We start from the raw sequence: 27041 nt of genomic DNA on the forward strand, positions 1-27041 counted from the left end.
TTAATCATAGGAGTGCTATCCCAACACATTCACGGGTCCTTCCTGCACTCAAGGGTTGAGCGCCCTAGTGTTTGTGCTCAGAGCCAGGAATCTTGGGGGCCATCACAGAATTCTGCCTACCACAGAGTGAGCATGGGCTAGGAAGGACATAGGTTTCTTAGTTCATATAGTTCTGTATTTAAACTTTTTTTTTCAGCCTCTCCAAGTAGTGGGATACAGGCCCGCCACCAGCCGGTAATTTTTTTGTATTTTAGTACAGGGGTTTCACCGTGGTCTTTCTCTCGACCTCCCAAAGTGCTGGGATTACAAGTGTGAGCCACCGCGCCCGGCCCTGAACTTTTTAAAAATAGTATAATACATAAAAGTTAAAATAGTTCTTTTTATTTTACTTGGTATGAGATTCCTCTAGAATTCTCAAATGAAAATTACAAGACATAATTCTGGAAGGAATTTTAGCTAATGTATACTTAGTCACAATAGCCGTTCTCAAACACTTAGTGTCAGGAGTGGACAATCAGAAATAAAGCAAATGGTCTAGGCTCATGACCTTATTTAGCCGTGGGGCAGGGATTGGGGCCAGCCAAAGGCCCAGGGGTGTCCAGTGGTTGCATGGCGGCACCTGTGCTGAGAGCTGGACGAGCTGTCCACTTCATCCCTTCCCCTGTGCCCACAGCTTTTGCTTTTCTGAGTGTAAAATTGCGCAGATCTACTTTATTAAGAATATTTATTTTAATTGGATCGTGTCACGTTGATGAAGGATTTTTCTTTAGTTACCAGTGGAAGATGAACATTTAGTAAGCATGTGAACATAAATTTGGATACCATCGTTTGAAATCAGAACCATAAGCATGTAACGCTTTTCCATTATTATTGATTAAAATAGGAGGCTTCTTTTCTGTCTCACCTTTTCAGTTAAACCCTCATTCTCCCCTTGGTAATATATGGGATTCAGGTGTCAGTCTGTTGCAGCCGGAGAGACCTGCAGGACTTAGAAATAGACTGATTACAGTTCTGATGTTCCTCTTTAAAACAAGCCATGTGCAGGCCGGGCGCAGTGGCTCACGCTTGTAATCCCAGCACTTTGGGAGGCCGAGGCGGGCGGATCATGATGTCAGGAGATCGAGACCACGGTGAAACCCCGTCTGTACTAAAAATACAAAAAAATTAGCCGGGCGTGGTGGCGGGCGCCTGTAGTCCCAGCTACTTGGAGAGGCTGAGGCAGGAGAATTGCTTGAACCCGGGAGGCGGAGCTTGCAGTGAGCTGAGATTGCACCACTGCACTCCAGCCTGGGCCACAGAGCGAGACTCCATCTCAAAAAAATAAAATAAAATAAAGTAAAAATAAAACAAGCCATGTGCTAACAAACCACCAAAAAGGTGGTCACTTTTTAGAATTTTGCTTAAAAATTTCCAGTAAAAAGACATTTTAAACTTTCAGTTTCTTTGTATTTTGATTTTATTGAAGGAAATAAAGTTAAAAAATCATTTCAAGTGATACTTTGGTTGGTATCTGTTAATAGTGCTGTTGAGGACAGTTAACACATGGTAGTTTAGTATGTTTCTCATTGTATTATATAAAACCATATATAGAAGTTTATAAAGTATAGACTATGTATAACAGACTAATAGTGTCACATTATATAAGCAAAAGCCTAAGACTTTGTGCTGCACAGCACAGTAGCCACTAGCTACGTGTGGGTATTGTGCACTCAAAAGCTGGCTAGTAATTAAGGGACTGAATTGTACATTTATTTTATTTTAACAAATTTTAGAATTCTAAATAGCTACATTTGGCAGTCATGTTGGCTCATATTGGACAGCACAGATTATAGAACTTTTTTTTATTTTTTGGTAACAGCAAGTTCTTTAGAACTGTGCTGGTGTACGCATATGTAGTTTATAAGTTCCTATCATGAAGCAGGAACTGTTAATAAATGATCTTTGACAGCCCTTCTGATTCTCAAATTCTGTGCCATATTGTTTGCTATAAATTACTTTTTAATGCATTTTAATAGCATATGTAGGGTTATTTTACTTGTGAGTTTCTAAGCTGCTCATCTTCTGCATGTCTTTTACTGCTATGCAATGAAAAACATTTTTGATTATTGGTTTAAAAAGAACTTAGTTTTTAAGCATCACAGAATTTCCATATCAGATGGGAGTTGGAGGCAAATTAAATAAATAAAAGAAAATTCTATATTAGTTTACTTTTTAGCCCTCCAAACGCTTCCTGCTCTCAGGAGAACTGAGACTTGATTTGTTCGTCTTGAAAGATGGCACCCACAGGCAACGCCCCCACTGTGTCCCTGCCCCCCACTTATGTTTGGTTCAGTTTGATTTACCAGTTTATCTCAATATTTACCAAATTTATTTAAAAATTTCCTCAAAGACATTTATTGGCATATATCATTCTGATTGTGGGTTTTCCTTCTTCAAAACCTCTTGATTGTTCAGGTTAGATTTTATGTGACTTGAATAGAAGTTCTCTCTTTGTCTGAAAACTTTTTCCTTGTGGAACGTTTTTCTACAACATTTTGCTAGGCTAATTTAGGTGTGATTTCCCAAAGGGCACCTGACTTGAAAACATTTATTCATTCAGGTCTGACAATGCCCAAGATTTTAGGAGAGAGAAAGAAAGAGACTAGGGAAGGAATGAAGTGAAAACTGTAGTTTAGTTTTGGATTTTGAGTTTTTACTATTTATATTTCATTTATATCTGTGTACATTTTATTTTTTCAATAGTCTGAATAAAGATGTGCAATTTAAACAAGTTCAGATTGTCTACAGTTCAGGATTTTTAAAACATGTAGATTATTTTGGGAGCTTTCTCTTTATAAACCTTGTAATAACAAAACCACATGAGTACCAGAATCATTTCTCCTACTTAGTTTCTTGCAAGGGAAGCATTATTGACTCTTCTTTTTGCAGCAAACCAACATTTACAACACACTGAATGATAAATAAGAAATAATCTTGTTTGGTTAATGTACCTGAAAAGCTAATTGTGTGGAGGTAAAGAGGAAACTGTTGTAATTTTAAGATTGGAGGGGAAGAGAAAGGTTAAATTGTTCCTTGAAAACATAACACAGAACCAAAAACCCCCACATGTATTCTCTGACATCTTCTTCACACAAGACATTTTATATTAATGAAATTCAGATAATTAAAAATCCAAGTGTAGGCATAGAAAAATATTTACTTTTTCTTAGATACTGGCAGAGTTGTTTTAACTCAGTGAGAAGCATCACATGGAACAACAGAATTGATTAGCTGTTTGTTAAATTTAACAATTTGTTAAATTGTTGTAGCTGCTACTAAAATATATGCTTTCACTTATCAGAACCTACTTTCAAGTTCCATTACATCCTTCACGTGCAGTATATGAACGTTACAGCAGCGCACACTGTCTCTCCCTTCTCTGCCTTTTTGCTGCTGTTGTCATACATTTAGTATCTCAATATTTTATAAACACCACTACACATATTTATTTTATCTACCATTTGATGGCCATTTGGGTTCTTTCTACTTTTCGGCTGTTTTGAATAGTTCTGCCAGGAATAGTCATGTGTAGGTCTTTCTGTAGACATATTTTCAGTTCTCTTCAGTAGATACTTAGAAGTGGAATCTGCTGGGGGCATATGATTTCTGTGTAACATTTGAAGAAACTGCCATACTGTTTTCCAAATGACTGAACCATTTAACATTCTTACAGGCGGTATTCCTCTCCACACCTCACCAGCACTTATCTTTTGTCTTTTGCGTCGTGGCCATTTTTGTGGATGTGACTGGGGTTTTAATTTGCATTTCCCTAGTAATCAATGATGTTGTGCATCTTTTAATGTGTGCATTGGCCATTTATACACACTTTTTGGTGAAATGTCTATTCAAATATTTTGCCCATTTTAAAATCAGATGAATTTTGTCATCTTGAGTTTTAAGGGTTCTTTATATATCATGGATATGCATCTTTTATCATATATATTATTTGCAGATATTTTCTCACAGGCTGGCTTATCTTTTCACTTGCTTAAAGGTGTCTTTTGAAGAAAAAAATGCCTTTAATTTTGCTGAAGTCCAACTTTACCATTTTAAAAAATCACTTGTGCTTTTGGTGTGAAATTGCCTCATTTTTGAAAGACATTTTTTTTTCCACTGGGTATAGAATTTTAGTTTGAATGTATTTTTCTTTCTTTTTTTTTTTTTTTTCTTCCAGTTCTTTAAAGATACTGGTCCACTGTCTTCTGGCTTTCATTGTTTTGGCAAGAAGTCTTTTTAATTTTATTGTTCTTCATGTAATGTGTTTTTTCTGACTCCTTTTAAGATTTTTCTCCTCTTTCCTCTATCTTTCCACGCCACCACAGTGGTGCATGTCACGAGCGTCCATGTGAAGAGACCACCAAACAGGCTTTACGTGAACAGTAAAGCTTTTTATTTCACCTGGGTGCAGGGGGGCTGAGTCCGAAAAGAGAGTCAGCAAAGGGTGATGGGATTATCATTAGTTCTTCTAGGTTTGGGATAGGCGGTGGAGTTAGGAGCAATTTTTTTGTGGGCAGGGGGAGGATCTTACAAAGTACGTTCTCAAGCATGGGGAGAATATTGCAAAGTACCTTCTTAAGGGCGGGGAAGGATATTACAAAGTACCTTCTCAAGGGTGGAGAGGGTATATCGTACAAAGTGCATTCACAAGGGCGGGGGAATATCATAAAGTACATTAGCACAAGGACGGGGAGGGTGTATTGTCACAAAGTCAATTGATCAGTTAGGGTGGGGCAGGAACAAATCACAATGGTGGAATGTCATTAGTTAAGGCAGGAACTGGCTATTTTCACTTTGTGAATCTTCAATTGCTTCAGGCCATCTGGATGTATATGTGCAGGTCACAGGGAATGTGACGGCTTAGCTTGGGCTCAGAGGCCTGACAGTGCACATGGATGTCCTGGCTGACGCTCTCAAGAGCATCAACAATGCCAGAAAGAGAGGCAAACGCCAGGTGCTTTTTAAGCCGTGCTCCAAAGTCATTGCCCAGTTTCTCACTGTGATGGTGAAGCATGAGTTATGAGGGTAGAGTTGGCGGGACTTCCTGGGCTGGGGGACTTTTGCAAGAGACCCCGGTGACTCAGGGTTTTGAGTACTTAACCAGTCGAGTGAAGGATTCAAAATTAACCACTCCAAGGGAGGACTGAAAAAAGAACCACTCTCAATGGACCAAAAGAAAGAAAGGGGAGAGGGTAACACAGGGATATAAGCCCTAGCCACCCGAGCCAGCAATGGCAACCCTTCTGGGTCCCCTTCTACCACGTGGAAGCTCTCCTTTCACTTTGTTCAATAAACTGCACTGCTGCTCACTCTCCTGGTCTGTGGACTCTTTTTAAGCTGTAACACTCACTGTGAAGGTCCGCAGCTTCATTCTTCAAAGTTGGCAAGACCATGAACCCATCAGCAGGAAAACCTCCTAACTCAGTTACTTGGCAAATTTGAAATCATTGATGATCACAGAGCTGGGAAAATTGTTGTGAACCTCACAGGCAGGCTAAACAAGTGTGGAGTGATCAGCCTCAGATTTGATGTGCAACTCAAAGATCTAGAAAAATGGCAGAATAATCTGCTTCCATCCTGCCAGTTTGGTTTCATTGCACTGACAACCTCAGCTGGCATCATGGACCATGAAGAAGCAAGGTGAAAACACACAGCAGGGAAAATCCTGGGATTCTTTTTCTAGCGATGTAATACATATTTACAAAAAAAAAAAAGATTTTTCTCTCTCCTTGGTTTTAAGAAATTTAATTGTGATGGGACTGGTGTGGTTTTCTTTGTGTGTCTTTTGGTTGTGTTTTTCGACCTTTCATATCTGTAGATTTACAGTTTTTATCGAATTTGGAAAAAATTCAAGTCATTTTTTTCTTCAGATATTTGTCCTGTCTCCCCCCCACTTTTTTTTTTTAACAGCATCTCTAACTAAATATATATATCAGACCCCTGAAGTCTCTTTGTCTTTGTGTTTTATTTTTCCATTGTGGGCTGTGTCTTCGATTTCAGGCTTATTAGTCTTCATTTAAAAATTACCATTAAATCTGTCCAGTGAAAAAGTGAAAACGTATTTTTTACATGCATCATTAAAGTTTATATCTTTAGAAGTTCAATTTGGGTTATTTGATTTAGTTACCATATCTCTACCTTAAGATGCACATTTTTTCTATATTTTTTGAACATATGGAATATAGTTACACTAATATTGTTGACTTTCAGTTCCATCATCTTTGTTTTTCTGCGTACATTTCAATCGATTGATTTTTCTCTTCATTTGGGGTCTTTTGTTTTTGTTTGCTTCTTTGCTTTCTGGTAATTTTTATTGTGTGCCAGACATTGTGAATTTTACCTTGTTGATGACTGGGTATCTTTTTTTAATTCCTATAAACATCCTTGAACTTTGGTCTGGGACCCAGGCATAGTACTTGGAAACAGCTTGATCCTTTTGGGTCTTACTGTCTTACTTTAAGCTTTGGGAGGTGGAACAGGGTGAGCAGGGTCTGCACTGATTCTTCCCACTTTTCAGGGAGATTCCTTCCAAGGACTCTGTGCGGTTTTCCCTCTCTGGCTGGTGGCAGCAGGAACTCTTCTGTGTGAGCCCTGAGGATCCTTCTTCTAATCCTTTTGGGTGCTTCTTTCCCCATCCTCACATGGTTTCTTCACACACACAGGCTGAACGTGACTCTGCCAAGTATGGGAGGGAAGACTGCCAATACCAGGAGCGTTCGTTCTTGTTGGGTGGCTTTCTCTGTCTCTCACGCTTCCCTGAAAACACCAACCTCTTACTGACCTCTGATTCCCAGCTCCATTTCCAGACTACCTGGTTTCTGCTCCCGGCACCTTGGCCTGGAAGTGTGTTCCAGGCAGTTTGCTGGGGCAGTCAGAGGGTTCACTTGGTTTGTTTCCTGTCTCTCAGGAACCAAGATCCTTGTTGATGATCAGTGTTTTGAAAATGATTGCACCACATATCTTGTCCAGATTTTTATTTTTATTTTTTTAAGGGGGAAAGTAAATGCCGTCCCTGTGACAGGAATGAATATTAGGAGAATAGAATCTAACAAAAGGGAAAAAGGATTTTGATTTCTTCATAGCTGTTATGGACAGAATTTGTGTATCTTCCTTGAATTTTGTTGAATAAACATAGTGCTAGACATCATTTGTATGTAGTTTTTAATTAAAGAAATATGGAAGTCCCTTTATACAGTGTAGAATCCATCTCATCACCATGAAAACCTTTGTTCTTGTGTGATATAAATTATTAGAAACTGTTTTGTGTTGTTATGCAGAAGTTATTTTTAGTATGTTGTTTTGTTAGGTGGGTCTTAAAATCTCATTTAGTTTCATGGTAGAATATCTTTGTTAGTATGATTCAAAAGAGAATATAATTTGGGGTTTTATTAGTGTAAAAAGAATTACCATAAACTTTACTTTCCAGTAGACTATATTTAAATGTGATATATTACTTTTTCTAGCCACATACTCTTTTAGCCTTCATTATAGCAGAATCAAAGTATGTTATTCCATTTGTTCCAAATTTCTCTCCATTTTCTATCCAGATGGCTGCTGACTCAAATGTATATGATAATACATTTACATTTTTTCAGTTAAGGCTGATAAATCCATTTTAATGCTATTGAATTGCTTAATGAATAAAAGATTTAAATGTGTCGTTAGTGCTTATGTTTCTGTAAAGTGAAATATCCTGAAAGCACTTGTAGTGTTGATAAAGTTTCCAGGTTGTGATTTAAGAACTTTTCTGTTTTGTAGTTCTGTTATTACTGTTTCTATACTTACCAGGTGACAGTCATTTGAAAGTTCTCAGTTGACAAGGATCTCAACCTTGCAAAGACTATATATATTGTGTCATGTAATACAGTACAAATCTAAAGTAACTGCTGAGATGCCTAGGTGGAAACTCACCTTTCTAGGTCAGGTTCCAGTGAATCTTCTTTTCCTTATTCAAAATATGGTGTTAGGTGAACTGACTCAGCTTTAAACTCTTCATATCCTGCCATGGGGAGAAATTACCTGCCCCAGTGATGAGTTTGGGGGGACAGGACAATGCTGTTTTATTCCTTGCTGCTGTGGGAGTATGGGAAATTACTACTTGATCTACCTGAATTTGAGGTTGGCAGTGGTCCAGGGACATTAGTGATTTGCATGAAATATAAACATGAATTATTTGAATCAGCTGTCCTTTTTTTTTTTTTTTTTTTTGAGACAGTCTCGTTCTGTTGCCAGGCTGGAGTGCAGTGGCTCCATCTCAGCCCATTGCAACCTCTGCCTCCCAGGTTCAAGTGATTCTCCTGCTCCAGCCTCCTGAGTAGCTGGGACTACAGGCGTGCACCACTATGCCCAGGTAATTTTTGTATTTTTAGTAGAGACGGGGTTTCACCATGCTGGCCAGGATGATCTCTATCTCTTGACCTTGTGATCCGCCCGCCTTGGCCTCCCAAAGTGCTGGGATTACAGGCGTGAGCCACTGCGCCTGGCCTGTTCCTTCCTTTTTTAAAATTATTTTTATTTTTTGAGACAGGGTCTCACTCTTTTACCCAGGCTGGAGTGCAGTGGTGCGATCATAGCTTGGCTATGGCATGGCTTCCCAAAGTGTTAAGATTATAGGCATGAGCCACCACGCCCAGCCTGGTCCTTCCTTTTAAACATTGATTGCAATGTGACCTTTCCTTTGTTGCCACCTAAGTTAAAAGACTTTAAGGAAAGTATATGTAAAAATTTAGTATTTGCCATTAAACATTCATTAAATTTTTTGTAATGCTTAGATCCATAGTCATAGTGTCATTATAATTTGCTAGGTATATGTGGAAAAGAATCATTGAAGGTCGGGCGCGATGGCTCACGCCTGTAATCCCAGCAATTTGATAGGCCGAGGCGGGTAGATCTCCTGCAGTCAGGAGTTCGAGACCACCCTGGCCCACATGATGAAACCCCATCTATACTAAAAATACGAAAATTAGCTGGGCGTGGTGGTGGGTGCCTGTAATCCCAGCTACTCAGGAGGCTGAGGCAAGAGAATTGCCTGAACCCGGGAGGTGGAGGTAGCAGTGAGCAGAGATCATGCCATTGCACTCCAGCCTGGGTGACATGAGCCAAACTACGTCTCAAAAAAAAAAAAAAAAAAAAAAAAAAAAAATCATTGAGCTCTTTTCTGTGTGCCAGTCAATGTGCTAGTCATTGGGGATACAGAGATGAAGCCACACAGTGCTTTTCCCATAGGAGGAGTCCGGTTTAGTGGCAGGGCCACTCGTAGACAGTGCCGTGTAAAATCCCCTGTACTTTTGTGGCCGAGGATCTGCAGGATTCTGAGCAGGGATCCCTGGAGTGGAGGGATGGCCTTTGAGATGGTGGAGGGACCCGTGCAGCAGCCCGGAGCCTGGCACTCTGGGGAAAGGCTGGCAGCTTTCAGTGTACCCAGGAGCTTAGATTTCAGCCTGAGGCAGTGAAGAGCCCTTGACATACAGAAGAATACACAGATACTGGTTTATATTTTTAGGGAAAATCTTTTATTATTTTAGGGAGGGTCACAGAAATTAAGTCATTTTCACTCGTTGGAAGAAACAGTTTCATGATAAATCTAGTTAGCGTTTATTTTGTTGTTTACATTGTAGCATAAACATCTGTGTAATCATGGCAGTTAACTGAAGCCACTGTTTTTATTGGTTTAACTCATGACTTAGCAAAAACTGGAAAGGTATTTAATTTCTTGAGACTTCTAGCCACTGTCCTCCCTTGTCTACTCCTGAGGGTGAGCAGTGCTGGTGTGACTGTTAGAAAGCGCTGACTTAGTCTCTTCCTCTAAGATTGCTGCAGGTCCATATGACCTGTGGGCGGGATGGATGATTGATGTCTTTCTTTTGAGGGGTGGTAGTGAAGTGGACCGTAGGGGATTATTAACCACCTAGGTAGCTGGATCAGGCAATGGAGAATCTCTGCCGTTCTTCACATCGTGTATATAGAATTAAGCATTCAGAAACAAAAAGGAGTTAAGGCACATATATCCTTTTCTCCTAGAATAAACTGTAACCCAGGTCATCTAAGTTTTCAAAAATAGACAAAATTTAGGAATGTATGATGAATTTATAGATGATGAAAATCAAATGAAATTGTCTTGTTACATGTGTATTTCTTTAGAAATGTACATATACATGCAATCGTTGCTATATATTATCTTTTAAATTCTTCAGTTTGGCATCATTTACTGGCTTCCTATTAGATGAGGATTGTAGCTTGCTGTACACTGTGTCTTTCCCACTCTTTAGTGTCCTACCCATCTAATCCCATCAGGTTTTGGTTAAGACTACGTTACTGTTTATGTTATTATGTCTTCTTAACTCTTGTTCACTAAGCTAAATATTGCGTTATACTATACTTATACTGTAATACTATAATAACTTTTAGTTTTGCTTGGAGTTCATTACCTCGTTTTTTTTTCACATGCTTTTCTTTGAACATCTGACTGGGCCTTCCTGTGCCCTCCAACAACTGGGCAGTGCAGTCTTCATGTGGTCATACCTGCCAGAGAAGTTTTTCAGCTCCAGTATTTTTTGTTAAGAGACAACCCTTCTGTATTTCCATAGTTTTCACCACAATTTGGAGTGGTTGTTAACGCAGGAGGTAGATATGTACAGCCATCTCCTGGGATGTCCCTTCCTTTTTTTTTTTTTTTTGTGACTCTTCTGTTTGCCTCATGTGTGGATCTCCCGTTTCCTAAATCACTTACCATTTTGCCTGTGCACATCTTTCAGTAGCTTCTTGAGAAAATGTGAATGGGAGGTAAATTTTTTAGACCTTGTATATTTCAAAACACCTTTACTATATACCCTCATATTTAAATTGATTGACTACATAGAGCAATCCTGCATGGAAATCATTTTCTCTAAGAATTAAAGATAAAAGCATCTGACTTCTGGGATTACTGCTTTCAGATGTTTCCTGTTGCTGTGGAGAAATTAGATGCCATTGTGATGTTGGCCTTTCTTTCTGTGTGATCCTGGAAACTGTTAGGGTTTTCGACTGCGATGCCCTGAAATAGTGCTGTGTGTCCCTGTGGGTCTTTTTTTTTTTTTTTTTTGTACTTCATTGTGCTGGGCACTAAGTTTGTACTGTTTTTCATTTTGGGGCAATTATCTTATATAGTTATTTGGTAATTTCTTTCTCTCCCTTAATCTACTTTCTTATTCTGGTGCTCCTGGGTGTTGGATATACTGGATTGATTGATCTTTTCTTTCCTTTACTGATTTTTCTTTTCTGTTACTGTTTTCTGCCTGGGAGATAACCTTGACTCTGTCTGCCAATCTGACTGTTAAATTTTCTTGTTTTTCTCTTTATATTTTTTAATTCAAAGTGTTTTTCTTTATTTAATAGCATTCTTTATTTCCTGTATGCAATCACTTTTCCTCTCTCAAGCAGCATGTTATTATTTTTTACAATGTTTCCTCCATTCCTTGCATTATCTGTTCCTCCTGAATTACCCTTTTTATTTTTTACAATCTGTTTTAGGCAGGAGGCTTCCTCAAAAGTGTGAGAATCTTTGTTCCTATTTAAGAGTGAGGTGCATTAAAAGGCTGATTGGTAGTGGTGGGTGTCTGTAGTCCCAGCTACTCGGGAGGCTGAGGCAGGAGAATGGCTTGAGCCTGGGAGGTGGAGGTTGCAGCAAGCCAAGATCACACAACTGCACTCCAGTCTGGGCAACAGAGTGAGACCCTGCCTCAACCAAAAGAAAAAAAAAAAAAGGAAGGCCTGGCACAGTGGCTCATGCCTGTAATCCCAGCATAGGCTGAGATGGGTGGAGCATGAGGATGAGGTCAGGAGTTCAAGACCAGCCTGACCAAGATGGTGACACCCCGTTCTCTACTAAAAATACAAAATTTAGCCTGGCGTGGTGGCAGGCGCCTGTAATCCCAGCTACTCGAGAGGCTGAGGCAGGAGAATTGCTTGAACCCAGGCGGCAGAGGTTGCAGTGAGCCGAGATGGTACCACTGCACTCCAGCCTGGGTGACAGAGCTAGACTCAGTCTCAAAAAACAAACAACAAAAACAGGCTGATTGGAAGCCTCCTGTGTGAGCTGGGCATGTGGACAGGTAGGCATTTCTTTGGGGTTATCATGTGATCAGCCAGCTTGTTCCCTGGGGACTTCCTCATGGTGATGTGTGAAATGTTTGCTCAGGAGGAGTTTATTTTCTCCAGAGAAGACACCGATCGTGTTCTGCTTGGAGGACATGGTGGGTGATGTCTAAGCCTGGTTGCTGACATTATGGGGCTGGGTTGGGGGGCTTACAGTCTCAGTGTTCGGTACTTGCTCTTAATGTACTGTGTGGCCATTTCACAAACCACCTCATCCCTGTGAGCCCTACTCGTTTCTGGTTTCGTGTCTACAATGGAAGAGGGTTGATGGTGGTCAGATGCTCTCGTTTTACAGACTCTTGATTTAAATCTGGTTTTGGTCTGGTGGTCTCCAGTTCTTGAGCTGTTCAGGTTATACCAGCTGTGTTGATTTGTTCCTTCTAGTTAACTGATTTCCTGCGCCCCTCAGCCAATTAGGATTGACCTTGCTTTTCTCATTCCTCTGTTTGCTTTCCATCTACATATATTGTTAGCACTATTGTTTCCGTTTACAAATCACTTCAAAACTTCATTTTATTAGAATAATCATTTTATTACCTCTTCCCGTTTCTTGGGGTCAGGAAGTTGGAAAGGGTGGGGTTCTGGCTGGGCTTCTTGCACCTGGTTGTGGACAGGCAGTGGCTGGAGTTCGGAGGGGATTGGTTGAGCATCTCCAGGAAGTATCAGGACAAACCTTGGAGATGGGAAACAGCACAGCAAGGCATGCTCCCACAGCAGTCCCGTGCAGCTCCAGAATGAGGGAGCCATGGCAGGGGCGTTAGTTTAATAATCATTGGAACTAATTCTCTTTCCAGCTTCCCCTTGGACCTCTTCACATTTCTACCTAGATGTCTTATCAGAATGGAATTTTCAGATCCTTCCTTCTGCCCCACAGTGCTCTTTGCCATGCTCTTTTAAGGTACCAGAATACTGGAAAAAAAAGGGCGTTCTGGATAAGTGAAAATGTCCTAGGACCTGCTTGGTGTTTACTGACTTATTAGGAAGTTGATAGTGAAATGTGAAGGGTTCATGACAGTGACTTGGTGTTACTAGAAAGCAAAAGTAAAGTGAGGAACATAGGAATCCACAAGTGCTGGGTGGGGTGCAGTTGTGGATGAAACTTCAGTGTGAAACTTGGAATCAGAACATTTAGCTCAGGCTAAATGGAGTTTCTTTCTTTTGTTTCGTTTCCTTTTCCTTTTTTAGAGAGGGTCTCATTCTGTTGCCCAGGCTGGAATGCAGTGGTGCAATCATGGCACACTGCAGCCTCAACCTTCCTGGGCTCAGGTGATCCTCCCACCTCAGCCTCATGAGTAGTTGGGACTACAGGCATGCATGCACCACCACATCTGGCTAATTTTTTTGTATTTTTTGTTGAGACGGGGTTTTGCCGAGTTGCCCAAGCTGGTCTTGAACTCCTGGACTCAAGCAGTCCACTCATGTCAGCCTCCCAAAGTATTCGGATTACAGGTGAGAGCCACTGCACCTGGCCAGTACTTCATTTTCATACAGAGACTATTTGAGAGTAAGACTTCATTTCCAAATAAAAGTAGGTTATTAAATACTGCTTTATATATTTTTAAAGTTCTTACAGAAAGAAAGCTTCCGTATACTCTAGACAATTTTGAGATTCTTTCAGGCTGTGACTCTTAAGGTCAGCTACATTTTTATTGACAGCAATCATGGAAGAAAAGTAAAGAGAAGTGAGAATACAATGTTGTGATTCTGTTAAAATCACTCAAAATGCTTGAAATTGATAATACTTTGTGGCATGTTTCTTTCTAAAATCAATGTGATAATATCCTCTGCATTGATAAACATAGTTAGCAAGCATTTTTGTACTTAGCGTTTGTGTATAAAATGTAAAGGAAAGTTTTTTAATTCAGAGAAAGTGTTCGTGTTTGAAAGACAATATATGGATCTGGAAGAAGTAAAAGTAAATCTTTAAACTCTAATTGCAAGGCTGTCTGCTTATATTTAATTGACACACGTTTAAACATTGGTTGTAATGGATTGTTTGCCATTTAACTGACATTAACGACCTCAGTTAACTCATGTTTTTATATTACATTGGCTGTTTATTTTTTGTTAATTTCCCTTTAGTGTTCAGCTTCCCATACATTAAAAGTTTTGCTTTTTATAAACAACTACTGTGACTTGAATCTCTTTTTATTATTAAAACTTTCACACATGTATTGGGTTTAATTGCATATACTTTTTGTAGCCTGAAAATGTGAACCATATGATGATAAAACTTTAAACATCTGCACATTGCTGCAAAACACAGCTCTGTAAGGGAACTCATACCTGAATATCATCATCCTGTCCAAGTCACTCTCAGAGATGTGACTGTGCCCTGCCTGGCTCATCTCGGATCAGGACAACGCCTGCTTCTGGGTTTGTTGGATGGGAATTAAAAGCAAAGCTGAAGCAGAACCTTTACTGCTTTATTTCGAGATGTGATGTCCTGTTGCACCGAGTAATTTTCAGTAAAAGTATTCCTGCCTCCTGCGATTTTTCTGTCAGTTTTTGTTAATTTCTGGCAAAATTCCTTAACTTGGAAGGCTTTTGTCTTTGATGTGTGAGGATTCACAGAGGAAGGGAATGAGATCTAGGAGGATCTCTAGCCCTTCCTTTTGGAGTTACCTAATTTTCATTTTCATCGCTTACCTGTCCTCAGGTGTCAAGGCCTCAGGACTGGTTTTGTTAGTCACTCTGACCTTCCTCTCAGCCCCTTGTTAAGTAGATAACACCTGTGTGGGAAGGTATTGGATTTTTAATTATTAGAGGGACACATCCTCTTTTTTGAACAGGCTTGTAGCTAATTGTTATTAAATACAAAATTTCATTTCAGTTCTAATTTCTGTTTAATAAAAAGCTTTTTAAGTCTCCAAAGTTTGATTGTCTGATTATTTTTAAGTTTATTCAAAGCATGAACCCCCTGCACGGTAAAATCGTCAGCATAAGAGACAGCAGGGGCTGGTAGTTAGGCCCTTGCATTTGAATCTGGCTCTGCCACTTGGGCGGCTTGTTTCATTTCTTGTGCTTCAGTTTCCTTACCTACAAAATGGGACAACAGAACCTATGTCTTTGGTGAAGATTAGCACTTGATGTGCTTAGAGCATTGCCTGGCTCATAGTAATTTACTCAGTAAATGCTTGCTGTTACTGTTGCTATGACTATTATTATTAAAGAGCTTTAGATACTTCTACAAAGACTACAGTATAGTTACCTGGACCTAATTTTTTTTAAGACCAGTGCTACCATTTTTAAAGGAAACTCATCTCTCAGCATAATGGTAGTAAAGTGGTAGCAAAATGATAGTAAAAGTGATTAAACAGGATTAAAACACAAACTGGCAGTTCATTATATGTACTTTGTATTAATAAAACAACATAGGCCAGGTGCGGTGGCTCACACCTGTAATCCCAACACTTTTGGAGGCTGAGGTCGGCGGATCGCTTAAGCCCAGGAGTTTGAGACCAGCCTGGGCAACATAGCAAGACCCTCATCTCTACAAAAATATAAAAAATTAGCCGGGTGTGGTGATTTGCCTGTCGTCCCAGCTGCTCAGGAGGCTGAGGTGGGAGGATGGCTCTAGCCCAGGAGGTCCAGGCTGCAGTGAGCTGTGATACTGCCACTGCACTCTAGCCTCGGTGACAGAGAGAGAGAGAGAGAGAGAGAGAGAGAGAGAGATCCTGTCTCAAAAAATTAAAAAACAAAAAGCAAAATATAAGATGAGGGCACCTGTTTTTCTTCCATTCTGGAGAGATAATTATAGCTAATATTTCTGTTTCCTTTTTCTAGTCAGTTTTCTAGATATCAGTGCTAGTTTTGTGTCTGTTTTCTGCTTTTTTCATTTGACATCACTTGAATTTCCTTAGCTTGTGGAATCTTTTGTTTTGTTTTGCAAACTTAATATATTCTCATACTTGATAGTTATAGTAATACATAAGCTTTAGTCATTGACAGGCCCCATTAGCCCTTGTTTATGTTATTTACCCTTCAGAGTATCTTGCTCGAATCTGGAATTGTGTCCTGTTGAGACTTTATTCCTTTGAGTTGAATAGTACCTTTCTATACTTTCTGTAATATGTTTCGAATATACATATGAAATACAATGCAGGTAATTAATCTATAGCAGATAATAAGTGTGCATGATGGTGATGTTGGGGATAATGGAATATTGTGGAAATGGTCAATTTCTTAGTCTTTCATTCTAGATGCTTACTGTTTGTGTGTATAGGCAAAACACTAAAAAAATCTGATCTATTGGAATTCAGATTTGTCACAACTAGTTTTAGGGTGAAGGTAGAGGGATTATTGCTCAAGGATTTAGCTGGAGACGCTCTTAGTAGTTACAAACCAGAAGCTTGAAGAGTGAGAAGGGAGTTTAAGGGGATAGGATAAAAAACAGACCAGTAATATGCTAAATAATGTAAACTGTTGGGCCAGTTACTTAATTTACATATGCCCAATTTGTGTGGTGTTTCAAAGGAACACTTCTGTTGTTTTAAGTGAAGTGACTCACATTTCGTACTATCTTCATGCATGCTTGGTGCCTGCAGCCGGCCACTGTTTGTTGTGCTCATCTCAGGGGATTTGCTGCAAACCATGGTGAGGGGGAGGGGAGGAAGGGCTAGTGCACCCATGGAGTCCTCCTCTGGCTGTCTCCTGGCCACTCCTTCCGTAGTTTAAGTGGTGGCAGCACATCCTCTTGCCTCTACTAGGAAGTGAAAAGTCTTACTAGCAAGGAGTTAAGGACAGCCAGAGGAGCTTTCTTACCTGCCAGCTCTGGACATCTCATTTCCTGTTTGTCTGAATGCATGTGCAAGCTTAGGAACTTGCCCACTGCAGCATCCAACACAGCTGGTTTGCCTGTGTTTCAGGAGAATGGGGAAGTGCGCTTCAATCACTTTCAACACACTTCGGCATGTTGAGCCATCTGATAGGGAGGGACATTGGTGCGTTTTACTGCCTTCTTCCTATGCACCTGGAGCTTTTGTTATCTTAACTGACCAGTTCCTTACCTATAACCTGGATTAGAGAATGGCAGCCAGTATTCATGACAGTCACATATGTGCGTTCTTACAATCAGAGAAATGTGCCATAAAAATAATTTCTCATTTTTTGCCTCTGTGTATTCTGCTCCTGTAGCTTGGACCCCCATGGCCACATTAAGGCCATATTGTCACAGGGATCTACTATACTCTATTGACTTTTATTGTGTTCTGTCATCCTGCTGTTATGACACAGAGACCTGAGAGTGTTGTGATCTACTCCCATTCGTTGAGCTCCCTTTTGGATTTAACTTCTTGGCCACAGTTATCATATTTTATTCGTATTACTCCTGATTATTTCACTCCTTGGTTGCTTTGTGAAACCCCTCTAAGTCAGGTCAGCCACACTATGTCTCTACTCCCATGTCTTCCATGAAACACTGCTGGGGCAAAATTTCACAATTTTGGCTGCTGGCATTTTTGCTACAAAGGATCGTCTTATGTCCTGGTGGTCAAGGTGAAGTAGGATTATATCTTTTTGCGGTTATGAAGATTCTAAGCACAAGAGAAGATAATGATGCATTTATTTTTGTTTTTGTTTTTGTTTTTTTGAGACGGAGTCTCGCTCTGTCGCCCAGGCTGGAGTGCAGTGGCGCGATCTCGGCTCACTGCAAGCTCCGCCTCCCGGGTGCACGCCATTCTCCTGTCTCAGCCTCTCCGAGTAGCTGGGACTACAGGCGCCCGCCACCACGCCCGGCTAATGTTTTTTGTATTTTTAGTAGAGACAGGGTTTCACCGTGGTCTCGATCTCCTGACCTCGTGATCCGCCCGCCTCGGCCTCCCAAAGTGCTGGGATTACAAGCGTGAGCCACCGCGCCTGGCCGATAATGATGCATTTAAACAGTCACAAGATAATACATGTTAATCTTCAAAAAGTTTTGGGCATTCATCATAGCTGTACTATACAAAGCCAGTGTGTAAATTGAAATTCTAAAGTTTTACTCAAAGGTAGATAGTCATTAAGTAAGGACACTGAGGTGACACATATTTGTCCTTTAATCCCATTTGGGCCACCCCATAGTTGTGTGACTGTGGCCAAATTACTTAACATCTCTAAGCCTCACTTTCCCCATCTGTAACATGGAGATGATAATTCACCCCACAGGCTAGTCTGAGGAGTCAGTGAGACTCCCCTTGACTTCAGTATTGAAATTAGCAGTGTTTGCTGATTTCTTATTAAGTGTACATCGAATAAATGCCTTGTCAAGAGTGCTGATGGTGGAGATAGTTGAGGTGGTGGTGGGAGTCGCAGTAGCAGTGGTAGATGTATATTACCTCCCGGGTGATGGGAGTCTTCTGTATTGCTGCCATGTGGGAGAATGACAGGAAATAGTGATCTCATATTTAATCAGAGGCATCTAAGCTTATGGTTGATACCTTTGGTATAATTCTTGCCAAATAATTTGATTTTCAGCCTTTACAATGAATAAAATTTCTTATACAGAAAGTATTTAATTCAGTGAATACTTAGGAGCACATGTTCTCTTATTGGGCTTACTATTTGGGGAGCAAAAATATGAATAGGAAGTGGTGTTTGTCCTTAGAGAACTTGAGATCCAGTGAGTTGTAGAGTCAATGGACTGGTTACAGAACAGACTTCCTTAACTTTTTTTTTTTTTTAAAGAGGGTCTCACTCTGTGGCCCAAGCTGGAATGCAGTGGCAGCATCATTGCTCACTGCAGCCTGGAACTCCTGGCCCAAGCGATTCTCCCACCTCAGCCTCTGAGTAGGTAGGGCTCCAGGCACACACCACCATGCCGGGCTAATTTTTCAAAACATCTTTTGTAGGCTGGGCGCTGTGGCTCACGCCTGTAATCCCAGCACTTTGGGAGGTCAAGGCAGGCAGATCACAAGGTCAGGAGATCGAGACCCTCCTGACCAACATGGTGAAACCCCGTCTCTACTAAAAATACAAAAATTAGCTGGGCGTGGTGTCATGCGCCTGTAATCCCAGCCACTCAGGAGGCTGAGGCAGGAGAATCACTTGACCGAGGGAGTCAGTGGTTGCAGTGAGCCAAGATTGCGCCACTGCACTCCAGCCTGGCGACAGAGCAAGACTCCATCTCAAAACGAACAAACAAACAAACAGAACATCTTTTGTAGAGAGAGGGTCTCATCTTGTTTTCCAAGCTGGTCTCAAACTCCTGGCCTCAAGCCATCCTCCTTCCTCAGCTTCCCAAAGTGCTAAGATTACAGGTGTGAGCAGCTGTATCAGGACTTTTCCTGACATAGGAACCTTTTAACCCTTTGTTTTATTTTATATTTTTGCTCTATTGCATTTACTAACTGAAATTAAGTATCATAAATGGCTTTTCATGGCTAATCATATTTCACAGCCAAGATGATTAATAATTATAACTATAATAGTAACAACAACTAACATTGAGGGTTTACTTATGAGCTAGGCACTTTTGCAAACATTTTACATGTATTAACTCATTTAATTTTCATGACATTCCTATGAGGGCTGTTATTAGTCTTGTGAGTTCTACTTCCTCCTGAGGCTCTGAGGAGCAGTAACTTGACTTGCCGACTGTTGCACAGTTGGTACACATGGCAGAGACACTTTCAACCCTGGCAGTCTGGGCTTGCAGATGCTAGCCTGTCTCTTGTGATACTCATTGGGAAATGGGGATGCATTTCTTTCTTTTTTTTGTTTCTGTTTTTGTTTTTTGAGACGGAGTTTCGCTCTGTCGCCCAAGCTGGAGTGCAATGGTGCGATCTCCGCTCCCTGCAACCTCCACTTCCTGGGTTCAAGCGATTCTCCTGCCTCAGCCTCCCAAGTAGCTGGGATTACAGGTGCCCACCACCATGTCTGGCTAATTTTTTGTATTTTTAGTAGAGATGGGGTTTCACCATGTTGGCCAGGCCTGTCTTGAACTCCTGACCTCAGGTGATCCACCCACCTCAGCCTCCCAAAGTGCTGGGATGACAGGCATGAGCCACTGTGCCTGGCACATTTCTATATTAAGCTAGGATTGTCTATGTTATTGTACCAAATCAGAATTAGAGAAATGTTGAGGGGAAAAATTCATACTTATATCTCTTCCTTACACCCTTCTTGAACTTCAGTAAATTAAAGGATATTTTCCTGAATACATTATCAAGGTACTGATTTTTAATTTATTTTAATTAGGAATAATCGGAACTTAATATGTTTTCATACACATAGTAATAAATTATTCTAAACGTCCTGAGTTTTTTCCCAAACATTTCAGTATTTCAAAAGTTTTATTGAAATGAGATGCATTATCTATAAACTGCCCTTTATTTTGTACCTTAATTTGTTTCTCCAGGACATGTTTGTTCAAGTGTATATTTAAAAATTTTTAATCTTGAAAATCAGCCAAAGATAGTTAACAAATTTGTAATCCTAATTTAATAACAAAGAAAACATATTTTTGAAAAGTCAATAAAGTTTTCAAAGATCTCTTGTCATGAACTCTTGTTATGTCTAAGTAACCTTAGACATAGGCATTATTTTACAGTTTACTTTTCTTTCCAGTAGAAATATTTTATGGAGAGTGTGTATTGTGTATGCTATGTATGTCATGTATAATAACTGTACAGGGTAGTATGTCAATGCAGATTGCACTAAGCTAACATTTTAGCTTTTGGGTTTCTGTATTTCCTGCTGTGAAATATTAACTAGTTGTAGATACAGACATGAGTGTCCTTGTGTGTGTGTTGTAGTCCTTCATCTGGGAAAGCTATTGGGTATCATTGCAGTTCAGTTGCTCCCTTCTAAGTTTCTAAGGTTTGTGGGGAGAAAAAATAACATGTAACTGTTATATGTTAATATCTCATCATCTCCCAAGTAAAATATAAAAAGCCAATTAGTTTTGAGTTATTATCACAGCCTCTGAATTTAGAAGATGGTTAATTTGTTTTCAGTGTTTCCACAGCTTTGTTCTAAGATGTGTGTTTTCAGTGTTGGTGAGCATCTTCGTGAGTTTTCTGTTTGTTTTCCTTATCAGAAAAGGCACCCTGGGAATGGAGGGGATAGACGGCTGGCACCAGGGCCGTAGCTTTTGGAACGGGAGGTATTCAGAACAGCCTCCCATCTGTGGGGCCTGGACACGGATAAAACTTGCAGCGGCTGTCTGGCCTTCTCCGGAGCAGCCGTGGCCTGTTTCTGCTCAGAGGCCACTGGGCCTTGGAAGTCTGCCCTGGCTTTGGAGCGGTCCCAGTAGGTTGCAGGCACTGTGCGGTGGGCAGCATAAAGGTCAGCAGCAGGCACAGCGTTGGAGGGAGCCATCCGCTGCAGACAGGACTGCCTGGCACCTCTGTGTCACTCTGCAGTTAGCCAAGTTTATGTTTTGGATTTAAAGAAAGAAATCAACTGTGATTTTAAAAAATAGTATTCAGTGAATTGAAAAACCTTGTAAGTCGGTCTAAAATTCAGATGCCTTCTGTAGGGAGCTGAATTTTTATCAATGAGCCATTTTAGGCCATAAAATGGCTTTTGCTTTTTTTTTTTTTTTTTTTTTGAGATGGGAGTCTTGCTCTGTCACCAGGCTGGAGTGCAGTGGCACGATCTCGGCTCACTGCAAACTCCGCCTCCTGGTTCAAGCGATTCTCCTGCCTCAGCCTCCTGAGTAGCTGGGATTACAGGCATGCGCCGTCATGCCTGGCTAATTTTTGTACTTTTAGTAGAGATGGGGTTTCACCATGTTGGCCAGGTTGGTCTCGAACTCCTGACCTCAGGTGATCCGCCAGCCTCAGCCTCCCAAAGTGCTGGGTGGTGTGAGCCACCGTGCCTGGCACATTTTTAATACATCTAATGAGACATACATTCTTATCGTAACAAAGGATAGGGGAAATTTCTTTTTGGCCTCAAGTTTTTAGCAAAAGTATTCTGCTAGCTCAGTATGGTGATTCTGACCACAAGTAGTTATTTCCTATTTTGCAAGATGTGTGTGTAACTTTATGTATTAGTTTACAGATAGATGTGATGCTTGGATAACAAAATATATTAGACCTTTAAGGCTATGATATTATACTATTTAGATTCTCTGAAATACTGATTTTTCAGACTGGCCATTGAAGTTGTATACCTAAGGATAGTGCCAAACAACAATCCCAACTTTCAAAATTTTTTGAATGTAGTAGGAATAATATTTATTCCGTTGACAAGCATGGGTTAGAACCATTGCTCTTTAGTAAAAACCAGAAACAAAACAGTCCTGTTTCTTTTTGAAGTAGCCTGTTGACTTGTTGCTGTTAACTTTTAAATTTCTGTTGATAAATATGTCCAAAAATTTGTAAAAATCAAATGGAAATTTTAAGTTTATCTCTTTGTAAAATATATAGTCTATCAAACATTTTGCTGAATAGGTAATATAAATATCAAGTGGCACTTATTCAAATTATAGAATAAATACTTACTGAATGTGTCAGGCTCACAGAGGCCATTGTACCATAACAGAACGCATTATGTAGGAATGTGAAGTTTGTCAGGCATGTAGAAATTGAGATGCACATTTTTAAACTTTTGGTGATTTTTTTTGTTCATAATTTCTGTGCTTGCTTTTTCCATAAGTACAATTTAAGAATACTTGATGCAGTGAGGGTAGAAATAGTGACTGATTTAAAATTTTTTTGCCCTTAGTGAAGGGTTAGAATGGGTCACCTATTTACAGTCCCTGTAGATCCTTGAACTCTGTTTACCGTGTATGTGGGTCTGCGTTCTCTTTCAATAACAAGCCAGTATCAGTCAGATCTGACTGTATACATAGGTGGCAGACAGGCTTAATGCAGAATACGCTAATGGGTTTTAAAGCTTCCAGCTTACTCTCTCAGCAGTTTAAATTCCAGAGAATGCCCTCTGATTGTTTCTGGATCTCCATAGAAGAATTTATGAGGCTCCATTATTGATTTACTTCCTCCAAAAGGAGGAAATGATACTTAAACAAATATACAAAAAAAAAAAAATACCTTCATAAAATGCTTTTCCTAAGTAAAAACCAGTCCTCATTCCTGGATAATCAGAGGCAGCTTTAAAAAAAAAATTATTTTGAAAACATGTGTTAAGTCTGTAGGGTGAGCGCATGCCCATTATGGACAACCTGATCTGGGCCATCCCCTGTGCTCTGCTTCTAATTCTCAACCGTTCCCTCCAGTGTCAGTGACATTTAGTAACCTGTCCAAGACCAGACAGAAGACTGAGTCCAGCCCAGGGCTGCCTAGGATTGTCCTCCACCAGTGGACAGACCGGTGGTCTCTGTGCCCCGGTGTTTCCTCACAGGAGTGCCTGGAGAGGTTCTCTTACCTGGAACACGGTGCCTCTACCTCTCCCAGCCATGCACCAGTGCCTGCCAGCACATGACAGTTGGGTTATTCTTACTGTCCTCCCCTGTCAGCTGGGGCTGGGTGGACTGAGGGCAGAGAGTCAGGGCCACTTGCCAAGACTTAGGTCTGAGCAGACTGACTTTGCAGGGGCCCCTCTTGCACCCCTGGAATGTGAGGATCTTGAGCAGAGGAGGACCTGCACCTTCCTAGGCGCCTCTGTCTCTGAAGAGGGCCCTACTGCTACCAGAGGAAGTGGGGCTGTGCCCTCTTCTCCTGGGCTTAGGGCTCCAGGTGTACCTGAAGACAGACAGTAGGAAGCCTGAGATGACATATGAATGAGCCCCTGAAAAATGAATTTCATTTTCCTTTCTTATTCACTGCTTCTCACTGAAAAGAACTCTGTTTACCTGAAAGGTACAAAAGGAGCCAAAGAGAAGGTAGCGATTTTAAATAGCTGACCTGAACCTTATTTTCACAAAGGACCTATACAGTGTCCTGACTTAGGAACCTGCTGATGAGAATTCTTTATGGACAGAGATTGTCCTGAATAAGTAAGAGAGTTTTGGCAACTCTTCTGAGCAGGCTGCATTCCAAGGATTAAGTATTTGTTGCTGAAAACCATGTGATCGTATAGTGTACTGTAAGTATCTGTTTTGCTACAAGTCCAGGGCACTATACTAGGAACTGAACAATTTGGGACTAGATCCTCAAGCCTGCTACTTAGTAACCTTTTTGAGCTTCTAGACTTCACTGACACGGACAAGTGCAAGTGAGATGTACTCAGTGACAGAGTGCCCAAAGATTCAATTATTGTCAGTGCTATACCAGCTGCTAGTAAGCTATCACCAGATGAGATGGAGAATCTGCAGCCTGGTAATGTGTTTCATGTCATTGATGTGGAAGTAGAATTACCAGACAAAATACAGGACACACGGTTAAATTTGAATTTCAGATAAACAAGGAATAATTTTGTAGCTTAAATGCGTCCTATATATTACATGGAACATATTACATAGAACATGTTATGCGGCCCTATAGAAAAGGAATTTACTTCAGTGATGAGAAGAGGCCTCTCTCCCTGTGATATAAGTTGCGGGAAAACCTCAGGACCCTACACAAACTTGGAATGCTTATATTTTAGCGCCCCTAAATCTTTAAACTCTTCAACAGTAAGGGCTAAATCCTTTAACTCTGTAGCAAATTCAAGCACTGTTTGAATAATAGAAATATCTTCTATCCTCCAAAATCTTAATTTTTCTTAATTTTTTTCAAAAGCTTGGGTGGTGAGGAGTAATCTGAGCCACAGGCTGGATGCTGCTGTTAGGTTGTCTCTGCAGGTGGTCGCAAAAACTGTAAGGAATGGCTTCAGAGCTGAGCTCTGACTCAAGTAAGGATTTCTTTTCCTGCAGTGAGGTCATGTCTTGATGAGACTCTAGGGCAACCAGATGGGACAGAGTATTCTGAAATGTCCCCAGTCCCTCTAAAAGGGAATCTTGTAAAGCCATCCTCAACAGCCTACCACCTTCATGGTGTGCCTGGTTAGAGACAGGATGGTAACATGGAAAGAAATTGTACTGAACCAGAAAGTGAGTCATGGCTTTGTCTCTGGGCCTCCATTTGTTTCTCTACAAAATGGGATAATATATACCCTCAATGCGTTGTTACGGAAACCAAAAATAAGTAATAGATCAAAATATGTAAAAGTATTTTGTAGATTGTGGAGTATTTTAGAGATAGAGGGTATTAAGCCTACTAATACTACTACGGTGCTGCATTTTGGGTTTTTTTGGAAGTTTTATCAAGTTTTATAAAAAAAGAATGTGAATTTTAACCCATATTAATACCTCATATTAAATTAGATTTTTGCTGTATAATAATAAATTTTGGAATTGGAATTGCAGTTTTACAATTGCGTCAATGTCCAAATTAAAATCAGCAGCCTGACTGATTGAATGTTTTGTTTTTTAAATCACACATTTGCCTGAATTGTTCATGTTATTAGATAGACATGGTAATCTTTTAATCTATGACTTAAAAGTTTCTGAGAAAATATGATGATATTTGATGTTGAGAAGGGAAAAAAGGAACGTGTGTTATTCATAGAGAGTATGCAGTCTGGTGCGGTTGTCCTAGTAAACCTGATATTTAGCATTACTTAAGACATAAATTCTCAATATTCTCAATCTCCAAGGAATTATTTTTAAACATATTATTTTCACAAGCACATGTGAATTGATGTGGTCTATGGGAAACACCAAAATAGATATAAAATTGATGGTCTTAAAATTTGTGATTTACCGTGCATATTACATTAGTTATTTGTATAAACATGATGTTGTTCCTCTTTGACAAAATTTAGAGTTTGGATACTTGATGCATCTAAAGAAACCATAGAAGTTTACGATTATATTACAGAATTCTTCTCATGTCTGTGCAAAAACCCTACACTCTGTGTTACAGCTCTGCAATCTATTTCCTGTTCTGTAAATAAATGTCTAGGTATTGTAATTATACATGTGGCATCCCTTTTACTTTAGTATTAAAATAACTGTCATGAATGCTTACCTTTGAATAGCACTTTATAGCTTTCGGGATGTTTTCTCTTATTATCTTATTAAATATTTACAATTACCAAGAGGTAAACATGGTAGGCATGTTTATCCTCTCTGTGTAAGAAGTAACAGATGTAGAGAAATTCTTATTTACAAAGTTCAGATGGGAAGTAGTAGAGCTGAGATTTACGCACTTGCATTTTAACTTGTTTTTTTTTTTTTTTGGTTTGTTTTTTTTTTTGCTGTTATTTCCACCATACCATACTGTTTTCCACAAGAACCATCATTTCTAGAACTTTATATTTAAGTTTACATTAGCATAAAGGAATGCATTTGAATATCTAAAGATTCTCCTATTAAGAATTGGCATGAAACTCTGTATACATGTATTATTTCTGAAAGATTTAGTAGAAGACTGCAATTACACAAAATAAACTATAAGCATAAAGACATCATTATCCCAGGGAACTGTTTATCTGCAAATGTGAATACTAGAAAAGTATTTATAAATGTTAGAAGAATGGGTGCAAATAAATTCTTATGGGACAATAATATGGGGTCTATTCTACCTCTTTCCATTTAATGCTTAAGAGCAACCTCGTCATCATGATTACTTCAGAGCATGGATTATGGGTTCTGTGTGGACTGGCAGTCCTTGCATCTGTGCTTCTTGGTATGGATAGAAAGCAACTCTGAAGATGTTCATGATGTGACAGTAGAGCGTGCCTAGATCTAGCTTTTCTATTTTGCTCCCCTCTCCCAATCTTGTTCTCTCTTTTTTTTTTTTTTTTGGTGGGCGAGGGGACAGAGTTTCCACTCTGTCACCCAGGCTGGAGTGCAGTGGCGCGATCTTGGCTCACTGCCACCTCTGCCTCCCGGGTTCAAGCGATTCTCCTGCCTCAGCCTCCCAAGTAGCTGGGACCACAGGTGCATGCCACCATGCCCGGCTAATTTTTTCTTGTATTTTTAGTAGAGACGGGGTTTCACCGTG

General features: G+C 40.1%; 2 protein-coding genes across 7 annotated transcripts in view; both read left to right on the forward strand.

Annotated features, from left to right (window-relative positions):
* The window catches only part of ARID1B (AT-rich interaction domain 1B), a 435119-nt gene that overhangs the window by 196501 nt on the left and 211577 nt on the right, over window positions 1-27041 (forward strand). The window lies entirely within an intron of this gene.
* On the forward strand, window positions 2437-7219 carry LOC116474430 (small ribosomal subunit protein uS8-like). Its single transcript, XM_058435341.1, has 3 exons — window positions 2437-5052; window positions 5213-5228; window positions 5441-7219. Exons 1-3 carry the CDS (start codon window positions 4928-4930, stop codon window positions 5678-5680), a joined length of 381 nt encoding a protein of 126 aa, XP_058291324.1. The 5' UTR covers window positions 2437-4927; the 3' UTR covers window positions 5681-7219.

The sequence above is a fragment of the Hylobates moloch genome, unplaced genomic scaffold (genome assembly GCF_009828535.3).
Source record: "Hylobates moloch isolate HMO894 unplaced genomic scaffold, HMol_V3 SCAFFOLD_2, whole genome shotgun sequence".
In the NCBI taxonomy this organism is placed as follows: Eukaryota; Metazoa; Chordata; class Mammalia; order Primates; family Hylobatidae; genus Hylobates; species Hylobates moloch.